This window comes from Polyodon spathula, chromosome 3 (genome assembly GCF_017654505.1).
Source record: "Polyodon spathula isolate WHYD16114869_AA chromosome 3, ASM1765450v1, whole genome shotgun sequence".
NCBI lineage: Eukaryota > Metazoa > Chordata > Actinopteri > Acipenseriformes > Polyodontidae > Polyodon > Polyodon spathula.
Window position 1 is genome coordinate 82060323 of NC_054536.1, and position 21997 is coordinate 82082319.

Below are 21997 nucleotides of genomic sequence, written 5' to 3' on the forward strand. Positions count from 1 at the left end.
AGGAGTCCTGGAAGTGATGGTATGGCCCCCCCACAGAGCCCTGATCTCAGCATCATTGAGTCTGTCTGGGATTACATGAAGACAGAGAAGCAACTGAGGCTGCCTAAATCCACAGAACTGTGGTTAGTTCTCCAAGATGTTTGGGCCAACTTACCTGCCTGCTTGCTGAGTTCCTTCAAAAACTGTGTGCAAGTGTACCTAGAAGAATTGATGCTGTTTTGAAGGCAAAGGGTGCTCACACCAACTATTGATTTAATGCAGATTTTTCTTCTGTTCACTCACTTTGCATTTTGTTAATTGATAAATATAAATTATTAACATGTCTATTTTTGAAAGCATTCTTACTTTACAGCATTTTTTCACACCTGCCTAAAACTTTTGCACAGTACTGTATATTTGAGGCAAACCCTACCCATACCTGTAATTTATAATTTTAAATTGTAGAAGACAATTTGTTTTACTTAATACACAAATGTTGTGTTAATAAAACATGTTAACTGTTTTTTGTTTTTGTTTTTTGAACAGTTGCTTGATGAAAACAATCATCTTATCCAGTGTATAATGGACTTCCAGAGCAAAGGAAAAACTGCAGAGTGCTCACAGTAAGTACTTTTAGTAGAGTTTAGTCAGTGAGTTACTTCACAGCTCAGATTTGCATTTTACTTTCTCCATTATGTGATTTAGTACAAAAAAAAAACCTTGTACAATAAATACAACTTAAGCAAGTACTAGCAACTGCATGAAACGCTGAAGGCGTTAGACACAATGTTCATCCACTCCAGTACCTCAAATTATGATTGAGTTTTTTAATCTACTACAATAATGTCAGTTAAAATAGTAATATTTATTAATGAAAATATGCATAATATTTTTATAAAGAAGCACATTGCAAAACATAACATTTACACATGTATATGATGACTTCTCATATTTTGGTGGGCATAGATTTCCCTAAACTGATAGTAACTTTAGGCATTACACGTGGTTCACTCAAGTGTAACAAGGACTGATTGTATTAACAAATAATTAATAACATTTGGCACCTTTAGTAATACTATGTTAGTTGATTTCATTTAGGCAAGGCATTTTGTATGACTGTAAAACTGGGAAAAAGTAGACCTCACCTCACTCTAAAACTGATGTGGAACTTTTGTGTTCTTTACAATTTACATTTTGTTCTCATTACAAAAGTTAAAAGTTTAATCATACTGAATCTGTTTCAGGAGTCTTTCCTTACATTGTCAAGGGCTTAATCATATTTTTAATTCTTCCAACAGGTACCAGCAGATGTTGCACAGAAATTTAGTCTACCTGGCTACAATAGCAGACTCCAATCAGAATATGCAGTCCCTCCTGCCTGCTGTGAGTAACTATGAAGTGAAACTGTAAAATAGTCGTGTTTAGGCATTTTGTTTGCAGGCATGATTGTATTTCTTTCAGTAAATTTAAAATAATACCCTAAGAAATAATTTGGTCAGCATTGGTATTGAGCATAAGCATTAGCTGGCTGCCTGAGAGACTTTTTTTTTTTTTTATTCTAAATCTACTCTTTAAAAGACTTGAGCTAGATTACAAAAGCTTTCAAAGTAAAATGACTTAAACTTTGTATGTCCTGTAACTGGAAGCAGCAGATGCCCTTCCTTTTTGTGTAATCTAACCATTTGCTGTTAGTTTTTTTTATTTTTTTTTTTATTATGTTTATTATGTTTTATTTTTTTATTATGCAAGCTTATGTTTATTTACTTTAGGACTCGCATTTCAGTATGTAGGTATTAAGTATATTTATTATCAGTGTTAAACATTATGTTGTGGTATGCTGTGGATATTTTTCCTTTAGATGTGTTGATTTATTACTTATACCACCCTATCACTGCAGCCTACTTGTTCCAGTGCTTTAGGTCACATGGAGGAAATCTGACCTTCAACACAAAGTGATTAGATACTAGGAAGCCACAGAAACTTTATCATGTTGTATTGTATTAAAATGAAAGAAATAGAACAGATCTGCACAAGAAAGATGGGATGGGATGGGATGGGGTGGGATGGGATGGGGGATGGGGGGTTATAAAGCTGCTGCTTGGTCATTTTAAATACAAGTTCAGAAACTATTTTAAAACCTTGGTTGTTACTACTTAGGCAGTTGGTGTACTTTTTTAAAAGAAAAATGGAGGCACTTATAGAAATATTCACATGCTTTCATGCAATAGTACTATAGCCACCAGAGATGTCACTTTTGTCAGAAAAATGGATGCTGTCTGCACACATTTCCTTCACATGGTGCACAGGAGAGAATAGAAAGACAAAAGCTCTTTTTTTTTTTTTTCTGCGGTTTATATGTTTACAACTTTTCTTTGGCCTATCAAGTTCCTTTCTAATATGTGTTTCATAATAAATGTGTTGTATGGTCGATAATTTGAATGGCAAATGTATTACAGTGCGCTGAGGGTGTTTTTATTTGCTATGATGTATTCCCTCAGTATGAAAATATGTGCACAATTCTTTGAAGTAAATACACCTATAATGTGTCTAAAAGTCTGTTTGAGATACTGTAGAAATAGGTTGTGTCCTCCCCAGAAAGTAGAATGTCACATAGTACCATGCAAAAAAGCTGCTAAACAAATGTTTTGCATCACCCTATAGAATTAATTTTGCTTCAGAAAGTCGAGTGAAACCTACTGAATAATTTAGGGTAATTTGGGGGGAAGGGGGGGGTGGCTGAGCTTGCTGTATTTGATGATCATTTTGGACACCACTAACACTAATACACACGTTTTAGCTAGTGCCTATAGTCTATAGTGTACTTCAATCTCCTTGAATACTTGACTTGCTTTCTTATAGTATTATTTAGGCATACTAGGATGAAGCTAGACTAGATGAACATTAACAGTTTTTATATATATATATATATATATATATATATATATATATATATATATATATATATATATATATATATATATATATTTGTATAGTTCCCTAAGAGAGAGAATTGGCCCACTACAGTTCTGGTTCCCAGAAATGCAAAAATAGTTGTTCACCTAGGTTTTCTGTACTTGATTTCAGAAGTCTGACTCACCCACCACAGAGATAAAGCATGAAGTGAGTATATGTTTTCTTTTGTGGTATCTCCCTGGAGTCATGCCATCAAATTCCCTGATTTCAGGGCTCAAATGTTATTTGATAGCCATGACTACTGAGGTCTTCAGCCACAACATTGGTAGGATAGTGAAACATATACTTCAACTGTTTAACAGTTAGTTATTTTGTCAACTCTGTCTTGGGAGGGCATGGAGCAAAACTCCACAGACAAGCCCTCATTTGAGAACATATTTCATAGTTTTCAAATATGCAGCATGAACCTAACATACATCTGTGCAAAGTGGTTAAATAAAAAGAGTCTGTTGTAGTTACATTGCATTGAATTCTTTTGATTATTAGATCTGTGCTTCCAAAAGAATGGATGTAACTTCAGCCTGTTGACTTTCCAAAGTCCTCCATATTGAACTGTAGCCATGTACAAGTGTGATTAAAATATGGGTTCAAATTATATTGCTGTTCAAATATATTATATCCTTTTCTTTACATGCTGTAATGACGCAGATTAACCTACATTGCCCCAGACCACTGTTGAGATAGAGCTGTTTGAAATTGAAATGACACAGACTGAGGCAAATTAGGATTGTGATAATAAGAGAAGCTTTGTGAGACATCTTGTCTGCCACTTTGTCCTGAAATTACACTAGGAGTTTGGAAAAATCCTAATCCATATGTCGTGACAAGTCCAAATCTCATCCTGTATAAAATAAATAGTTTTATTTGTCTAGTCCAAATGCAGCCACCTGCATTACTAGGGAATATATTTACTAAAACCAATTTATTCTTAATTAGTTTGTCATTTTATGACTTTGTTATTGGGAATTTGTTCATTTTAAGAACTACAGTATATAACTTGTATTTGTTTATTTTTGCAGAAGGCATTCTGAGTATTCAGCCTTTCTTTTTAACAATTATTATTTATTGTTGTTGTTATTATTATTTATTTATTTATTTATTTATTTATTTAGCAGGCACCTTTATCCAAGGTGACTTACAGAGACTAGGGTGTGTGAACTATGCGTCAGCTGCAGAGTCACTTACAACAATGTCTCACCTGAAAGGCAGAGCACAAGGAGGTTGTGACTTCCTCAGGGTCACACAATGAGTCAGTGTCTGAGTGGGGTTATAAGCCCTTTTCTTTAGCCACTGGACCACGCAGCCTCCTATGTAGACTGTGACGAACACGGATATCAATCCAATTCAGGCCAGAAGACAATAAGTGCAGATCCCAATACTGACTTTAGCTGTATGGGTAAAAAGACCACCAGAACTCACTTTTAAATAGATCCAAATATACAGCACAATGTTGTCACAGAGCCTACTACATGGCTTAAAAATGGCTAAATACTTCACTCTGGCGCCGTTATTTACAGTTTTATACAAGTGGCTACCATTGACTCCCAGAGAAACCAATAAAATCGGTATGGAATTGAAGTGCCTCTAGAGAGTCCCTCCTCTACGTCCCGAATGAGACTTATTCATAGTGGTGTGTGCGTATGGCATGAAACTTGGTACTGCAGCCCCATGTGCAGTGCCTGCATTACAGAGGCTTTAATTTCCCACCACCTTTCAAGGGCACTTGCTGAATAAAAGTCTACTTTGCATCTGTAATTCAAAAGGTGTTTTTGTTTCTCCAGCCTCCTTCACAGAACATGGCTATGGGTCCAGGGGGCATGAGTCAAAGCGGCCCACCCCAGCCCCCGCACGGTCACAGCATGCCCCCTGAAGGAATGGTTGGTGGAGGACCCCCTGCCTCTCACATGCAGAACCAGATGAACGGACAGATGCCTGGTAAGTGCCTCTGACCGCATTGGGGTCGCCTAGCAACCAAGTAACATCATGGGGCCTGAGGAAGGCTAGATTGCTGATGACAGAACTACTTTGAATAGTCCTAAGGGAAGATGCGCTGATTTCTTTTGCACTTTAGAGCTCAGTGACCTGTATTCAGTGTTCAGCAGACTGTCGTTGGGCTTTGTTTTAGCCGAGATACATTTCTAGCATTTAAAAAAAAAAAAAAATGGTTGGAACTAGTCTGTGCCGAGGTGCACAGTGGGGTAGACTGAGAAGTTTTTGGCATGGATTTGATACATCTTTTGAAATAATGAATATTCGCACAAATTGATGTGTTTAAAGTAGGAACAGGAAATGTTTTTAGTGATCTGGGTAGGGATCAGGGGTAAATATTTAATCTCTCAGATGATTTCTTTGTCTCTTAACATGATCTTGTACAGTATCATACTTTGGGAGGTTGATTTTATTTGTTTTCAAGAACTTAGTTTAGGGTTTTGAAATCTTTAACTTTTGGTCTCCATTACTTATACTTACTACTGTAATTGTGAAATCCAGGTTTACATTTGTGTAACATTACATGGCACCTCCCAGAGGCTTAACATATATTTAAAATGTAGCAATTTAGCAAAATGGGCAGGAGCTTGTTTCCTATTTTGCAGAAATAGTAAGTATATCAAATATCTGTCTTACTCGATCCATATTGAGTCTAATCACACCTATACACGACCCCAAAAAGGCCTTCATAAAATGGTTTCCGTCTGTGCACATTTATTTCACATTTTTATTGTAAGGGATTGTTGATGTTTTAGCCACCTCATTTTATTCATGTTGGCAGTTGTACCTGTTTCAATAGAAATTGCACTTTTTTGTATTGCATTGTGTAAGCCTGACCCTTTTATTCTAACAAGTTTTTCTACATGTAAAGGGTTTTTGTCAGATATAATGTAGTCGAGGTAGATGTTGATCAAAGCTGGGGACGTTCACTCAGTACATTACCTTCAACTGTTGTCTGAAAGGTAGTTTAAAGCCCTCTGGGGAAGACCACTGTATAACAATTACAAAATTTGGCAATGATTTGTCATGTACTGCCACAGCTGAAAAATGCTCTTTGGTATGGACATTTCTTAAGGCTTTTGAAGCACTTGGCTGAAAGACAAAACTGTGTTACCAGAAGTTATGATAGTACTATACCTCAGTTTGTGAGGTTTAGGCACTACAGTATGTAACACTTGAGGTGCTTTGTTTTTATTCACAGAAACACAAATGTTTTGTTTAGATAGTCTGATTGTAATCAATTACTTACCGATTGACAGGTCTGTGTCTTTATTTTAACCTGGAAGAAGTCCAGATCTTTGGTTCTACATTATTTTAATGGTTTTGAATTTACTACATCAGTTGCTTTACTCAGGTTTTGAATGGTATCAGAATCTGTGTGGCCAACATTCATAACCTATAAACAGCCATTGAAAAATAACCATACAAGCAGGTACAAATTAATGTATGCTTAAAAAAAAAAAAAAAAAAAAAAAAAAAAAAAAAATTTTTTATAAACTACTTTGTGTCAGACCTGACAGGTGGAGTGTTGTATGTCCCTGTTGTGGAGTAGTGCAACGGGTAAACAGGAAGCAGAGCGTTTTGAGTTCATACTTTTTTGTTTCAGCATACTGTCTACTACTATCGCATCCCTTTCTATTTCAAGTGTAACATGCATAAAGGTAGCTCTCAAAGCGCAGGTCAGAAACATGGGAAGCTAAGAGGTACATTTCGTATTCTCTAGGTGCACTTTTATAAGAGACATGGCTAGAATTAAGAATAAATACTTAAAGAATGAGGAGATTGAGCAGAATATCAATATGCAGAACATTTTTTATCTTTCACATTTTTTACTGTACACCAGAATATGAATCTGCATAATTTGAATTCATATTTCACAGTACATAAGAATTCTTAGTATCATTCAAGAATACAGCAGACCGTCATCAGACCTGTTTTAATCCATGATAGTTATGCCAGGGCATCCATTATTAGATTTAAAAAAATCCTCTGGAATTCAGACTGGGTAATCTGAACATCTCTGACTCGGAAATCAGCTTGCATCAGCAAAGCCCAGTTAAGCAAATACATATTTTATGCTCTTGCGAATGTGTTCACGTGAACCCATATTGACATGATTTTTGCTTAATTTATTTAAAAGCTATGTCACAACTGGTTAATTATAGTATTTATTTGGCCCATACAACATCATAAACAAAATTGCCAGGTGAAAAAAATGCTTGCTGACTCAACAAAGACAAATTCAAGTGGTTTAATCTTTTGACACTGCTGGAAAGGAAAACTGGAACGTCACAAGCTATATACTGTCTCTCCCCCCTGCACTCGCGCACAGAAGCACATTTTGTTTTTTGTTAAAGGTGAACAAACAATGGAGATTTTCATCCTGTAATATTAAAATTTAAAGGCATGAAGATAGGCTTTTAAGAGAACTGTATCTTTTTTTTTGTTTTAAGGACCCAATCATATGCCCATGCAAGGACCTGGACCAAACCAGCCTAACATGCCAAACAGCTCCATGAACATGCCACCTAACAGCCATGGATCAGTGGGAGGCTACAACCATTCCGTCCCATCCTCACAGAGCATGCCTGTACAGAACCAGATTAATATGAATCAAGGACAGCCTATGAGTAACTACGGCCCTCGACCAAACATGAACATGCAGCCTAACCAAGGTATTCTTTAGAGAATATTGAAGAATGCAAAATTTGTGTTTATCTTCATACCCCATCAAACAAAATATATATTTTTAAATACAATAAGCAACTTTCTAAAATAATTCCCTGCCAACAGTATTCAGCTAGATGGCATATATCAGTCTTTATTTTTCAGTTCTTTTTGACTTCTGAGATAAATATATACTTGCCGATACACACCTGATGCAATATGATGTTTTTTTCGAGCGACAAGATATTTTTGCAGCAACAAGGCCATACACACCAGAAGCAACCCAGACACGATGCAACAGGTTTGAAAACTGCCAAATCTATAACACTATTACATTACTATTGACAAAACTATAGTCAAGACTGGTACATATTTGACAACATAATGTGGGATTGATGAGGGTATTTCAACATATAGGCAACAAATCATGCATACCAGGCTTATCCTTGGAAATGAACTCCCATATATTATCTTTCATCTCTGTATCTTTATAATTGTGATGATCTTTGATATAAAGCTCTGGATGTTTTTCCATGGCAAGTATTATTTTTTCCTCCGTTATTTTGGATACTGCTTCACCCTGGTGGACAATGTGATTGAAGCTGTTCTCTGATTGGTCAATTCCCTAGTGGTCACGTGAAGAAATCACAAAAAATAAAAATAAAAAATGATTCAATCCTATTTATTTTGTGTTGCCTGTGGTGTGAAAGATACTTGGCAAAAGTATAGGTTCAATTAATTTTGTTGCTTCGCTGCCCATTTTCGCTTGCCACAGCCCTTCTGGTGTGTACCGGCCTTTCACTTGCAGTCAGGACTCTGCTAGTTCTTCCAGTAGCTTTTGCGTGCAGGTTTACTGACTTAATTGTGGATGTGTGTCCTTTTTGCAGGTCCTATGATGCACCAACAGCCCCCTTCCCAACAGTACAGCATTCCTCAGGGAGGCGGGCAGCATTACCAGGGTCAACAGAACCCTATGGCAATGATGGCCCAGGTCAGCCAAGGCAACCATGTAATGGGACAAAGACCAATGCCTCCGTACAGACCACCACAGCAAGGTAAGAATGGCAAGGATTGTAGCTCAGTTTCTGTGGATTTTATTTTGCTGTATTTCTAAAGTTTATAAGTAAGGACCATTATTTCTCAGAAGCTGTTTTTATACATAAAGCATAAAGGCTTTGAGGCACTACAAGTCACAATGTGTCATATATGCTTCATGTACAAGTGATATTGGTTGTAGCACATATTCATATGCACCAGTGCTTGTATTTCAACCCCCCCCCCACCACAGGGTTCCAATTTTTTAAATAAAAACGGGAAACTAATCAAAACGCCAGGGTCAGTTCTCCCTCTCTCTGTAAGTCGCTTGGATAAAGGCAACTGCTAAGAATAAATAATAACAATAATAAAACAAGCACAAAAACAACATTAATACTCATATATTCAAATGAAAAGGTGGTTTGTGCAAAGCTCTCACATTAAATTATGTATATCTGCAAGAAATAGATACATGGGAGGTGTGTGTAAAAGTCATGTTAGATGCCATATAAACACCAAGAGTGATAGTTTAAGGGTTTATTCATGGCATCTCACACCAAAGGTGTATTAAGTTATACAGTGATACTATGGAATTGGGGAATGCACCTTTGATTGTGTACAGTTGAAATATGGGAAATAGCATGCTGCACCTCGAATACTCAGTGAAGTCCTGATCTGAGAGCATGTAACACAGCCAGTTATGTTTACATGTTACCGTTTATTTTTACAGTAGAAACTACATTTAACACTAGAAGAGCCATGGTAGTCATTTTGATGGTTTTCACGTTTAAAATTTTAAACTACTGTGCATGTGTTAAAGATCCGCAGTTGACTGTTCTTGTCTTTTCCTAAATACATGTATTAAATACCCTGACGCCGTTTGAAAGTCAGAATCGCACAAGTAAGTTATATGCACTTCTATATATGCTACAATACGCTTTTTTTTTTAGATGTATACAAGCCAGTTTGTTATCTCTACCTCCGCTGAGTTTATAGTGGTATGAAATTGAATAGGATATTGCTCTTGAAGTCTAGATATGTGTTATCCAAATCTCTATTGTAATCCTATCAGTTCCTTGGAGAACTGCTGTCTGGCTGTCTACGTGAGCATATAGCCATGATGTTCATAAATAAAACTTTTGAGTTGTGTGTGATAGTTTGTGTTTCATTTTAATTTTCATATTGAAGCTGTTTAAAATGTACCCGTCAAAATGACTACGCTGGCAGTTCTAGGTAGTAGCATAAACCCGGCGGGTCTAGTGTTAAGTTTCAGTGAGTTCAGTTATTTAACATATTAAATTCACCACTGCAAGCATACTGTCCATATTTTAGGTATTTCAAAACCACGATTTCATTACCAAAATCTGAGAGCTAAATTTAATGTGGCAGTTTTTCAACTTCAATCAAGTAAGCTGCAGTACATTTCATTTAATTCCCTAAATGTTTTTTTTTTCCTTCAGTAACACTTCCTAATTAATTAGTCTAAAGTATTTCTATGCATTTTCCCGTTCACTGTTCTTAAAATGGTCATGTTTGAGAAGTAAAATCTGTTTTCTTGTGCCCTTCGCGAGGTCAGTGGCTTGTGTCTTCCCAGGGATCTAGCAACATAACCGCTGGCTTTGTGCTCTCCACCCAGGCTGCATAGCTCCAGCTGGAGTTAATTTATGTTCTCGTTTTTAAATTGAGACGTTTTGGTGACTGCTTTTGCATCACCATTACAAAGGCTGTTAGTACCCTTAGTCTTGTGTGTGTGGTAATGACAGAGTGATTTCGCCAGTGGCCTGTACAGGTGGGAATCCCTGTACGTTGCTACTCGCGGTGACTGCGAACCGGTACCAAGGTCAGTGACCCAGTCTGTTCCCAATGCCGGGACTGAGGTTACCGCACCAGTGCCGTATCCATACCCACCCTGACCCCTACTGACTGGAGCTCACATCCCCGGTCTAGTTTGGATCTTAACCCGCTCGGTTGCTAGATATAATCGGATTGAGGCAGCGCCTGTGCCTCTGTATGCTGCACACTGTATTGCTTACTTCTGGATAACCAGTGGCTGAGGAAACTGTTATATGCCTTCCCACTGCTCGCCCTGTTCCCGCTGTGTCTGGAGAAAATCAGGCAAGACCGGGCCAAGGTGCTCCTAGTAGCCACTTAATTTTTAACGCTGATGCGCTCCTGAGCGCCTGCCATGGAGACTGCCCAATCACCATGACCTAATCCGTCAGGGACTGGGGACCTTATCGCATCCAACCCATCAAGCCTGTAGCTCCGAGTCTGGCCCCTGAACTGCATTTGAGCCGTCTGGGTCTATCCAATAGGGTTGTTGGCATTTTGTAGGGTGTCAGAGCAACGTCCATGCGTTCCCAGTACGTGTACAAATGGGGTGTTTTGCAGACGTGGTGCCTACCTTTTGGGTTTGACCTGTCCCATGGCAGTTTTACTGCACTTTTTGCAGGACCTTTTTGAGTAGAGGAAATCCCTGTCCATGTTAAAGATCGATCTGTCAGCCATTTCGGCTTGTCATGTGAAAATTGACTCTGTCTCCCCAGGAGCTCACGTAGGAGCCCAGGCGGGGCAATTTTTAGAAGGGGCTCGGCAGCTTCAGCCACTTATGAAGGACATTTGTTCCTCACTGGAGGTTTAACATGGTACTTAATACACTCATGAAGCCTCCATTAGAGCCCATGCATTCAGCAGAGCATATTTATCGAGATACAGGCATTTTCCATTGCAAAAACTTGCTTAATTTTTACAGAAGCCAGGACAAAAGTTACACTCGAATTGGTACCAATCCTGCCTTTTTTGCGGAAGTTGATCTTGGCATTTTGTGTCAACAAGTCTATGGAATTAGAGGCTTTACATCCAACTGCTTTCCAGTCTGACGGAGCGATAGCTCTGTACACTCTGCCCACTGCAGGCCCTGGCTCTTGACAGGATGAGAAGTTGGAGGCAGTCCAAACTGTTTTTTGTCTCTTGTGGGGTTAAATCCCATGGTCAAGCCGTATCTAAGTAGAGGCTGTACAAGTGGATAGCAGACAGTCAGGACTGCCTATGAGTTGGCCAATTTTCCCACTCCAGAAAAGCATACTGCCCATTCCACCAGGGGCATGGCAACTTTGTAGGCTTTATTACAGGGTGCGTCTGTGAAGGGTATATGCAATGCACTGGTGTGGGCTATTGTCTATACCTTTACTAGGTTCTACAGACTGAATGGCATGGATTCGCAAAACACTGACTTTGGAACTAGAGTGTTAACACAGCTTCCCAGTCGACCATTACAACACAGGCATAGAGATGAGTTCTCCCTAACTGTTTTAGCCATAGCTACTTGTTACTGGGGTTAAGTATGGTAACGCACAAGGCAACCTTTCGGCTTAGCCTTGTAGTATTCATTTTGCAATATTGCCCTTGCATTCACCCATTCTGTAATGGTTAAATTTCATACTCAAAAGGAAATGTTAGGTTATCATAACCCTGGTTCCCTGAAATAGAAACGTAACCATTAACCTTAAAGGTCTCTGTATCCATGATTGCAGCAGGTTTGAAGGAAGAATGATGCCGAGATCTGTGAGCACATTACTTTTATGCCCTCTGGGGCAGGCCATGAGTGTGTCACAGGCTCTGTGAGCAGCTCTCTCTCTCTCTCTCTCTCTCTCTTTTTATATATATATATATATATATATATATATATATATATATATATATATATATATATATATATATATATATATATATATAAAACGTGATATATTTTTAACATTTATTTCAGTATAAATTTGCTGTTACTCCACAGGCTCCCACAAGTGAGGGAATGGCTACAGACCTTGACTAAACATAATGCAAGGCAATACATTGAAGTCCCCTACCCATAGCTGTCGTTTATTGCTATAGCTTAACAGTGTTGACACATTGTGTGTGTGTGTGTGTGTGTGTGTTTTTTCAAAAATGTGTTGAATTACATGCAAAGTCATTACTGTCGATTTACCCATGTGTGACTTACCTCTCTAAATAAGTCATTGAGTCTTGGATTTGTTTGGAATCATTCTGTTTTTGTTTCTTCAGGTCCTCCTCAGCAATACGCTGGCCAGGAGGATTATTATGGGGAGCAGTACAGTCATGGTGCACAAGGCCCTCCAGAAGGTGTGTATACAATAGTATTCTGTTCCCTCTTTCATTTACGATGTTCTTAGCTACCACAGTAATGCAGATGGGTGGACGAAAATTCATCCTTACACATTTCTGAAGCATTAAAATAAGTTAGATTTTTTTAATTTAGTTTTTAAATGTGAGTATTGTGCCATCTGGCAAAATGCTTTATTGTTTTATTTGTTGGATATATAATGCAGGATCATTTAAATATAAAAAGGTGTTTTATTTATTTATTTTAAACCAACCATTAATCCGGCGCTCCAGATAAGCTGCGTACTGGGTGCTTTATACATTGAACAAAAAGTATTTTGCCACGATAACTTAGGTAAATAAGAAATTCTAGAACGAAAAAAGACCATTTGACCCACCTATGCTCGCTAGCTTTGGTGCTAGCATGGTCCGTTGGCACTCAGGAGAGGAAAAACAAAAACCCCCTTAGCAGGTTAGCAGGGATAATGAAACTTCTGGGAATCCATGACTAAACAGACCTCCGTTCCTCCAGACGGCTAGCTAAATGTCTTATTATGAAAGTTATACAGTATTGTTCATGACAGCATCCTGTCTGTTCTTAAAAGATCCAATAGTCTCTGCTTCAACAAGTCCGACAGCCTGTTCCAATGGTTCACCAACCTTTCTGTGAAAAAGCTCCTTCTCCCCTTGGTTCTAAATATGACCTTCAGCTTCCACCCGTGGCCCCTCTGTGAAATTATTCTGAGCAGTTACTTTGTTTAACCTCTTGACAATTTTAACCCTTTGCGGTCCATTTGTGCAGTGCCTGTCAGGCGCGTCAGGTCCAATTTATTTTCACAAGCGCTGTTTTAAAAGTATTTTGTTTCCAGAGTAAAACAGGTTTAAAGGGCTGTTAATATCAGTAGGACACTTGGTACTGCATCTCCAGCCCCACCACACCCCTTCTTCGCGGCATTTATCACATACCTGTTCATTGTCGTGCATACTGATAAATCCTCTCCTCATAACTCGTTTTATTACCAAACTCCTCAATAATGCTATCCAAGTAATTATTATTATAACACCTTAAAAAGCTCTGCAAATGTCTGTGATATTCTTTGAGTGCTGGATGCAAAGCAGCTATGTGTATTGCTCTGGTCTGCCCCTTTGTTTCCGGCTTCTCTTGGCTCTTATCGATGTCACTTGGCCATTGAAAGGTTTTCTTGGCTTTTTCCAGAGAAAAAAATGACTAACCGGAAAGGGTTAAATCCCTCCTTGATTCAACTCTTTCAGTCTGTCTTCATATGACATAACCTTAAATTCTAGAATTAATCATGGTGCTCTCTTCTGTACTGTTTCCAATGCCTCAGTGTCTTTTTTATGTTATGGGGACCAGAACTGTACACATTATTCTTGGTGTGGTCGTACCAGTGCATTCTATAATTAATATCACTTCTCTACATTTGAATTCAACCGCATCTTTTTTTATATAGCTTCTCTGCATCGCTCCCTCTGTTTTGTTACTATTCATGTTGTACTTGCCTCTAATGTTTTATCATTTTATAAAACATTTTTTCTTTTTTTCTTCTGACAGATAAAAATTGACCCTTGGTGTCTGTCTGTCAGACAGGACAGGTTATTTTTAAAAGATAATGTCGAGCCTTGCAATGCTCAGCCTATTGCCTTATGACATAATGTACAAGTCATGTTCAATAAATAAATAACCCAATTTGCTTCATGGAGACAAACTGGCTGAATGAATAATGAATAAAAAAAAAAAATATATATATATATATATAAAAATTTAACAATTGCATTCATTTACTGATTTGTAGTTGTTCATATGCAAAAAAAATAAATAATTACTATTATGTACATTCTAGCGTGATGCAAAACTTTTGGCCATATTTTTTTGGTTGTATACCTACCCCTCGTTGTATCGTCCCTCTCTATACTGCAGATTTGGATATATTGCTGTGCTGGACTTGGCTCCCATTTTTACAGCCTTTAACTGCGCATGCCTTAGCTGCAATATACATTGACAACTTAGAATTACTGTTTGCTTTCATTTCGTACTGCACATCACAAAAAAAAATAAACAAAACAATTAAACAAAACATTAATGTCGTACTGTTGTCATATACTCACGTATTTCACAATAACACAAAGCAAATTAAATATCTACTTGCTGAAGCGGTTTTTATTTTAGCCCACGAGGTGTTCACATGTGGCAGCAGTGCACTAGCAAAAGCCACAGGGCAGTGACGTCAGCTCCCTAGCAACAAGCCTCCTGTGTTGGGAATGGATTATTTCAATACAGGTTTGGGCATTTGAGAAAGGAGATGAAATTTAATTGGAGATTAAAGTTGATGAGAAGCAATTACCCTCTGCAGTGCAAATTAAAACTGTGCGCTGCTTTTTATATAAAAAATGAGAAAGCGGGTTGCATAGAGGACTTATATTGGATCCTGACACCCCTGATAAAACAAGGGAGTGGTTGTATGGTTGTTAGCCAATTTGTTTTTCTGTGGGTCTCTCGTTATATCGTAGCCCTCGATATATAACGGATTTGTATTGGACCCCGACATCCGTGGTATTTCGAGTGGGTGGTGTGTATATATGTATTTATTTATTTAATTTCTTGGGGGTAACGTGGACCCTTGATGCCAAGAAAGAGAGACAGGAGCCCTAACAGTGAGGCGGCAAAGAGAAGGAAGTAGAGGAAGGCAGTAGCAACAAAAGAGCTACAACGAGAGAGAAATAGTCAGGATGTGACTGAGACAGCACACAGAGCAACCAAAATGGCAAAAAGAGACCTATTTTAGATTGGTTGCTGCGAGTGACAGGCCATGCCCAAGTCAAAAAAATGTAAGCAGCACTGTGGCATATGTAAGATTAATAGCTCCTGATCCTGATGGTGAAAGTAGTGGTACCCGTGCAAAAAACATCCAAAGGAGTTGCCAAACTTAATGGCTAAAATAATTTCTATGGTTAAAATAGAACAAGGAAATTGTACTGTCAGACTGCAGGTTATCAAATTGCAGGAAAAACTGAATTCGTAACAGGAAATGGACATTTTAAAAATAGAATGTCCAGAAGCACTCGTTCACCAACAAACAACAAAATTCCAATAGTTAGGGCAATGTCTCCTGCCATGAGAAACATGATGAGAGCAAATATAATGTTACTTAGAAATGTGGCGACCAGATTTTAGGTTCTACCTCCTAAAAAAATTGGTTGGTAGTCAAAGATTCCCTAGAGAAAATGTTAGTATGGAGCACTGTTTTATATAAATGTGGGTTTGTTTCCAAGGGAGAGTGTTACTGTTGTAATTTATCCTACCAGTTAAAATGTGACGGCAGATTTAATATTACCTAATAGCAGGGATGAAAATCTGAACAAAAAAGTCCTGGTACTTATATGCTGGTACTATATATATATATTATATATATATATATTCCATATAATATATATATATATATATATATATATATATATATATATATATATATATATATATATATATATATATATATATATATATACATCATAAACAAATAAGCTGAAAATACTGAAAGCTTTGTACCCTCTGTATGCATCACTCAGTCATGTACTGTAATATAACACTTAAGTTAAACCTTAAATTATAAGTACTGAGTTAAGAAATATTACAGTATGCAGTAATTACTGTAGAGTGGGAGATCTGGTTCAAGATATCCTTAAAAAAAAAAAAAAAAAAAAAAAAAAAAAAGGGGAGGGTGTTACACAAAATGTGTATAAAGAAAACAAAGGCTATGAACAAATGATACAAAAAGGTCTAAGTCAAACAATGTGCAATACGGGCTGAAATACCCCTCTTTTTTTTTTTTTTAAATGTACCTGGCACTTCTTTTACAGATTACTTATCCTACAATATGAGTGGTTCTGTGTAGATGAATTATACCATGATCTATTCTAGAAAAAGATTAGTATATTTCAGGCAGAAACATTATAAAAGTAGACATCAGTTTTTTTTTTTTAATTCCTGGCATTGTAGTTCCTACAAAATAACAAGTGACAAATTACACATTTTCATAAAGTAATAAGTAATACTGTGATTTACGTATGCCTTTACACACAAGTCCAAACTTACTGTAGAAAAGGGGCATTGTACGTTTACAGTCCTCCTAACAGAAAATACTAGGATCGCAACAAAACTAAACTTTGATTACTGTTCTTAACATTTACCTTGCAAGTTGGGCCAGTGTTTGGAAAGTGTAAAAGCACACCTGCATCTATATCCAGATTCTGACTCGTTTGCCAAATCTGAAGCAGCACTTTGTTGATCTTCTTTTTTATGTTAATCCCTACTGTCCCACACCTCACTTTCCATTTTATAAGTCAGTGCAAGACAAAGCACGTTGTGATAAATATTAAAAATAATTATCAACTGTGTCGTTTATGGCGGACATGAACGTGAATTTTTTCCTTCAAATTCATATGCAGCAAGTGTTGTTCGAATATTCGTTTTCTCTGAACTTTAGAAAATAAAAATTACGTTTCGCTGCTAAAGTCTTCTCTTGCTGATCAACCAATGAGCACTGACACAAAGCGAAATAGGCAGAGATTTGTGATGCATGGTAAAATGAAATCTAATCTGAATGAAAGCTTGGCCAATCAACATGCAGTGATTATATGGACTTTAATGGTGGCCAATAGCAGCTAAGAGGCAGAGAAGCAGTATTAGGAAACAGAATGCAAGCAGCACGAGCTGTGCTGAACAAAAGCACATTTGAGAAACGTTGCACTAGTGTGAGTGAACGGAATGCATGTGCATTGGATGAAAATTTCACCCCTGCCCTATAGTATTAACTTATAACTTGTTTTAATACTTTTATAGCTTAGGGCAACTGTTGGGACCACTGTTTTGTGGTGTTTACATTCACTTTGTAGACAGTAGTAGTTGCAATTACAGTGGATGCAGTAGATTGACTATGCACACAAGCCAGTCGCTGGTAATTAATTAAATAAGTATTCTTAAAATACTTAGTTTTTGGTGGTGGTAGCCCTGTTCCTCCTCCTCCCCTCTTGCTCTCGCTCATTTTGGTTCTCGCTCGCTCTTTTGTCTCTCGCTGTGGCAGGATAGTGTCACGGCCAAGAAAACCCCAGTTGTGCTCCTGAACTTTGGAACTCGTTGCCAGTAGTTGTGAGTAATTTTGCTGCACAGCTTGAGTTTGCATGTTATCAAGCTTATTGTACTTTGTTGGTTCCTGGCGTCCCAATGGCCATATATTAATATACTGCAAGCGTTAGCTAGGGAAATGATGGGGCAGCTTGTGGCCTGCCTGGAATTGCTAAAAACATTGGACCAATAAGTCTGGGTTTTCAATAAAAATAACATAAGCGTATGGTTGAATCCACTGTCTTGCAATGAGTGTTTGTGACTGGTGAATAAGCGACTGGATTCTTGATCTTTAGGATTTCTCAGCGCTGTTTAGTCCCCCTCCATTTAACCTACCAATTTACCAATCTGTGAGCTGAATTTTTGGAAAGTAAATCTATATAATAAATGTAATCTGTGTTTGGAGAGAGTCGGAATGGTTTATATTGCTTATAGCAAGGCGACCAATAAGGAGTAAAATATTATTGTTTCTATTTGCATTGGTGCAGTATCAGTGCAGTTTTTAAAAAATATATATATATAGAAATGTTTTTGTCTTTTAACCTTTAGGGAGCATGTCTGTCGACTTGAAAGGGAGAGCAAAAGAGACTGAGGAAGATTTACAGATAAAAGCTGAAAAAACCTAGTACTAGTGGGAGGAGACTGGGTGAACGCAGTAGCTAACATTAGTAGTAATATTGTGAAGGGAGGAGTAAATAAGACCACATTTTTGTACAGTACAAATTAACATTGCAGTTAAAATGTAAGGTTGTAGTTAATGCATACCCCATATAAGTCACTGCTAAAGTACTGTATTTATTACGCACATAGTGTAAACTGGAGTGTAAATTACTCATAACCCAAAACCTTATCTGGAGCGCTGCATTAATCTAAATGTAAACATGTGTGTGAGGGTTTAGTTAACTTGCAGTAAGTACTCTTATCATTAACATGAGCATATGATAATCTCATACTTTATTTTTGTATAATGGAAGCTATGTATATATTTATTTTTGTTAATGTGGTATAGATTTTTTTTCTTTTGTTTTTGAACATCTTTCATCGATTTTTAAACCAGTTTTGGCCAAGGGACATTAATATTTCTTCCTATCTTCTTGTTAAATTTAATGTAGGTCATAATGATTACGGTTATCAGCAACCATCGTATCCTGAACAAGGCAACGATAGGCCTTATGAGGATTCCTCACAACATTACTTCGAAGGAGGTATCTATATACCTTCACACACGCACACAAAAGTATATATGCAAGAATATTCCCACCAAAACACAACGGTTCTGATTTATTTTACTGCCCATGCAGAGCTGTACTAGTCGCTGGCTTTTGCTACAAACTTTGCGCAAAGCTTTTTTTTTATTTTGCTCACCATGCTAAAACAATGTAAATTTTCTGATCAAAAACCGCTAAAACCTTATTTTTTTTTATTTGTTATTTTATTAAGTCTTTGTATTTCCTTCAAAGCTTCTAATAAGTTACAACATTAACAGAAGTACATATGCCAAGTCACCTCCATTTAAATCTCATGTTTCACACTTCTGTATGCAGCTCCCTTGTTAAAATTAGTGTAGCTACTCTGTGCTCTGTAGCTGTTATCGATTTATTTGTATGTTTTTATTTCTTCCTACGCTGTTGTATTTTGAATGTGATGTTCCAGTCATTGTAATGCTCATTCGACAGGGAGTGAGTGTTTGTGTACATTTTAATGGTACAGGCTCAAATGCTTTATTGCAGGTAATTCACAGTACACCCAACAGCAGGAAGCCTATCAGCAAGGACCCCCTCAGCAGCAAGGCTATCCACCTCAGCAGCAGCAGCAGCAGCAGCAGTATCCAGGCCAGCAAGCTTACCCAGGGCAGCAGCAAGGCTATGGTAGGTAGCCACATAAGACATCGATTACTCGTAACATTATAGTATTTTTCATGAGAAACCAGCATGTAAATGTGTGTATAAAGTGAAAATAGTGATCTATGGAATATGCAGATCCCTGGTGACCAGGGACATAATGTATTATCTCCTGAAAACTATGAAACAGTTCTTTGCCACAGATAAATGCTTAGGATCTTAAGGGTTACTTTTTCTGTCTTGAGATGGGTTGACCTAATGAAGATTACATCTTCAGAACGGTTTGCCTGGATTTGAACAGGTTTAGCATTGGCAGGTGTGTAGTGTTTTTTTTTTTTTGGGGGGGGGGGGGGACTTATCTATCTTGTAGACCCCACACCCTTAACAACTTAATATACCAAGTAAATGTTCATTTTTATATTGAAGAGATTTGTTATGTCAGGTAAGGTAAGGCAAGGTAAGGCAGGCAGTACCTCTTGTATCTATATATGTAATCATATATTGTTCATATATAAAATCGTTCATATATGAACAATTTTGTAATGGTGACGTTAGATGCCCATTTTAAGCCTTTTTTGGTTGCTTACTAAATGACTAACCTCTCCAAGGGCTCCAACAACCAATCAGGGTTGATTTTTATATACTTTCAAAACAAAATAAAGCTAGATGAGTGAGTTTGTTTTGTCAGGAGATTCGGCAATCACAAGCTTACCAGAAAGCATACTAAATCATCCAAAATGTTTGTTTTATAAACCCACAAAATATTAACTGTAGTGAAGTATTCATAGGAAAAACTTCAGGGTTGACTCTCCAATCAAAATGTGTTTCACTAAAGCCCCAGGCCAATAGATACCTTTTATTATGAGGTGCATTTCAGTATCTTAGGTTTCGGTTTCAATTTATCTTGTATACCATGATTTTAAAGCACAGCATTACCGGAGAGCATACTAAATTTCTTTACATAACCAAGAATGCTTACCAACCCGAAAAGATGTTGAAGACATGACCAATCTATCTGATGGCGAACTTCTTTACATTACACACCCGTCAAACAATATGGTGTAAAATAAAAAACAGAGGTAATCCTGTCAGCGTCCTTTACAACCAGGCTTGGACATTTCTAGTCTGTTATGGCTTTACATATGATGTTTTTTAGATTTGTGTGTGGGTGTGGGGGGAGAGTGAGAGACATCATTTTTTAAAAAGAAAAAAATACATTTTAAGGTATGTTCTGGTTAATGCAGTCTTCAATAAAATGTTTCCATTTTATTTAAGGACTAAACAACAATTCATGAAATACATTCCACTGTAAAATCTAATGATAGGAAGGAATATGGAATCTGAAATGAAATACTAACCCCCCCCCCCTTCCCTTACAAATTCAGTTGCATAATGTATCAAATAGAGAATCAAAGGGTTATGTGACATTTCAAATAATTTTACAGGTCCATCCCAGGGCACCCCAGGACAGTATCCCAGCTACTCCCAAGGGCAGGGCCAGCAGTATGGGGGTTACAGACCTCCTCAGCCTGGCCAGCCGCAGCAGCAGAGGCCTTATGGATATGATCAAGTAAGGTGTCTTAATGGTTAAGTAACTTTTAAATTGGGAATGTTGTAATATTTTACATACATTAAGCATCCTGTGCTTTTAAAATTGTGATATTGCCATTTTAGGTCATACCATTTTTTATTTTTTGTCTTTCTGAATTCCACATCCTGATCTTAAAAATGGTCTCTGATGCTGGCTGACTCATTCTGTTCATTGTTTTCAGTGTGCGTGGTCTTGTGGCTGGGAGTAGGGGCATATGCATATACACAAGCATGCTGTCACCAAATAAAGAGCTGTCTGATTGGGCTAGCCGTTCTTAAGCAGTTGGGAGTGATGGAGAATGTACCAATGGTCGATTTATCTGAGGCAGATCTGTGTGACTTTGGTTCCTGGCAATAAGCCTGAAACTACCCCTTCTCTGTCACATGTGTCTTGCTTTCCATCCAGTGAGTGCCAATATTCTATATATTCTTTTGAAATGGTATTTGGTCTGGGTCATTTTTCTCCAACAGGAACTTTTAAGTCCAAGTTAAAATTAAAATGGCTCATTTCTTACAATGAAAATAATTGTTCTAAAGTATTTTACATGGGGGGTGGGGCAGGGTGGTCTTTATAGCCCATCATGTATTGTTTTGTATACAGTTTGTTAACTAGTGGAATATAGTAAAAATAAATATGTAAGCCACGTCATGTCCCCCATAAAAAACA

At 37.5% G+C, this 21997-nt stretch overlaps 1 protein-coding gene across 9 annotated transcripts in view; it reads left to right on the forward strand.

Moving 5' to 3' along the window:
* Positions 1-21997, forward strand: part of LOC121313493 (protein SSXT-like) — a 32142-nt gene that overhangs the window by 5138 nt on the left and 5007 nt on the right. For 3 of the 9 annotated variants that reach the window (XM_041246105.1, XM_041246106.1, XM_041246108.1), the window contains 10 exons: positions 526-602; positions 1278-1362; positions 3064-3099; positions 4734-4887; positions 7395-7616; positions 8496-8663; positions 12703-12780; positions 19012-19104; positions 19630-19767; positions 21186-21310. In XM_041246105.1, coding sequence (XP_041102039.1) covers positions 526-602; positions 1278-1362; positions 3064-3099; positions 4734-4887; positions 7395-7616; positions 8496-8663; positions 12703-12780; positions 19012-19104; positions 19630-19767; positions 21186-21310 — 1176 coding nt within the window. The remainder of the gene's footprint in view (positions 1-525; positions 603-1277; positions 1363-3063; positions 3100-4733; positions 4888-7394; positions 7617-8495; positions 8664-12702; positions 12781-19011; positions 19105-19629; positions 19768-21185; positions 21311-21997) is intronic. The other 6 variants (XM_041246107.1, XM_041246113.1, XM_041246109.1 and 3 more) reach the window with 6 other exon arrangements.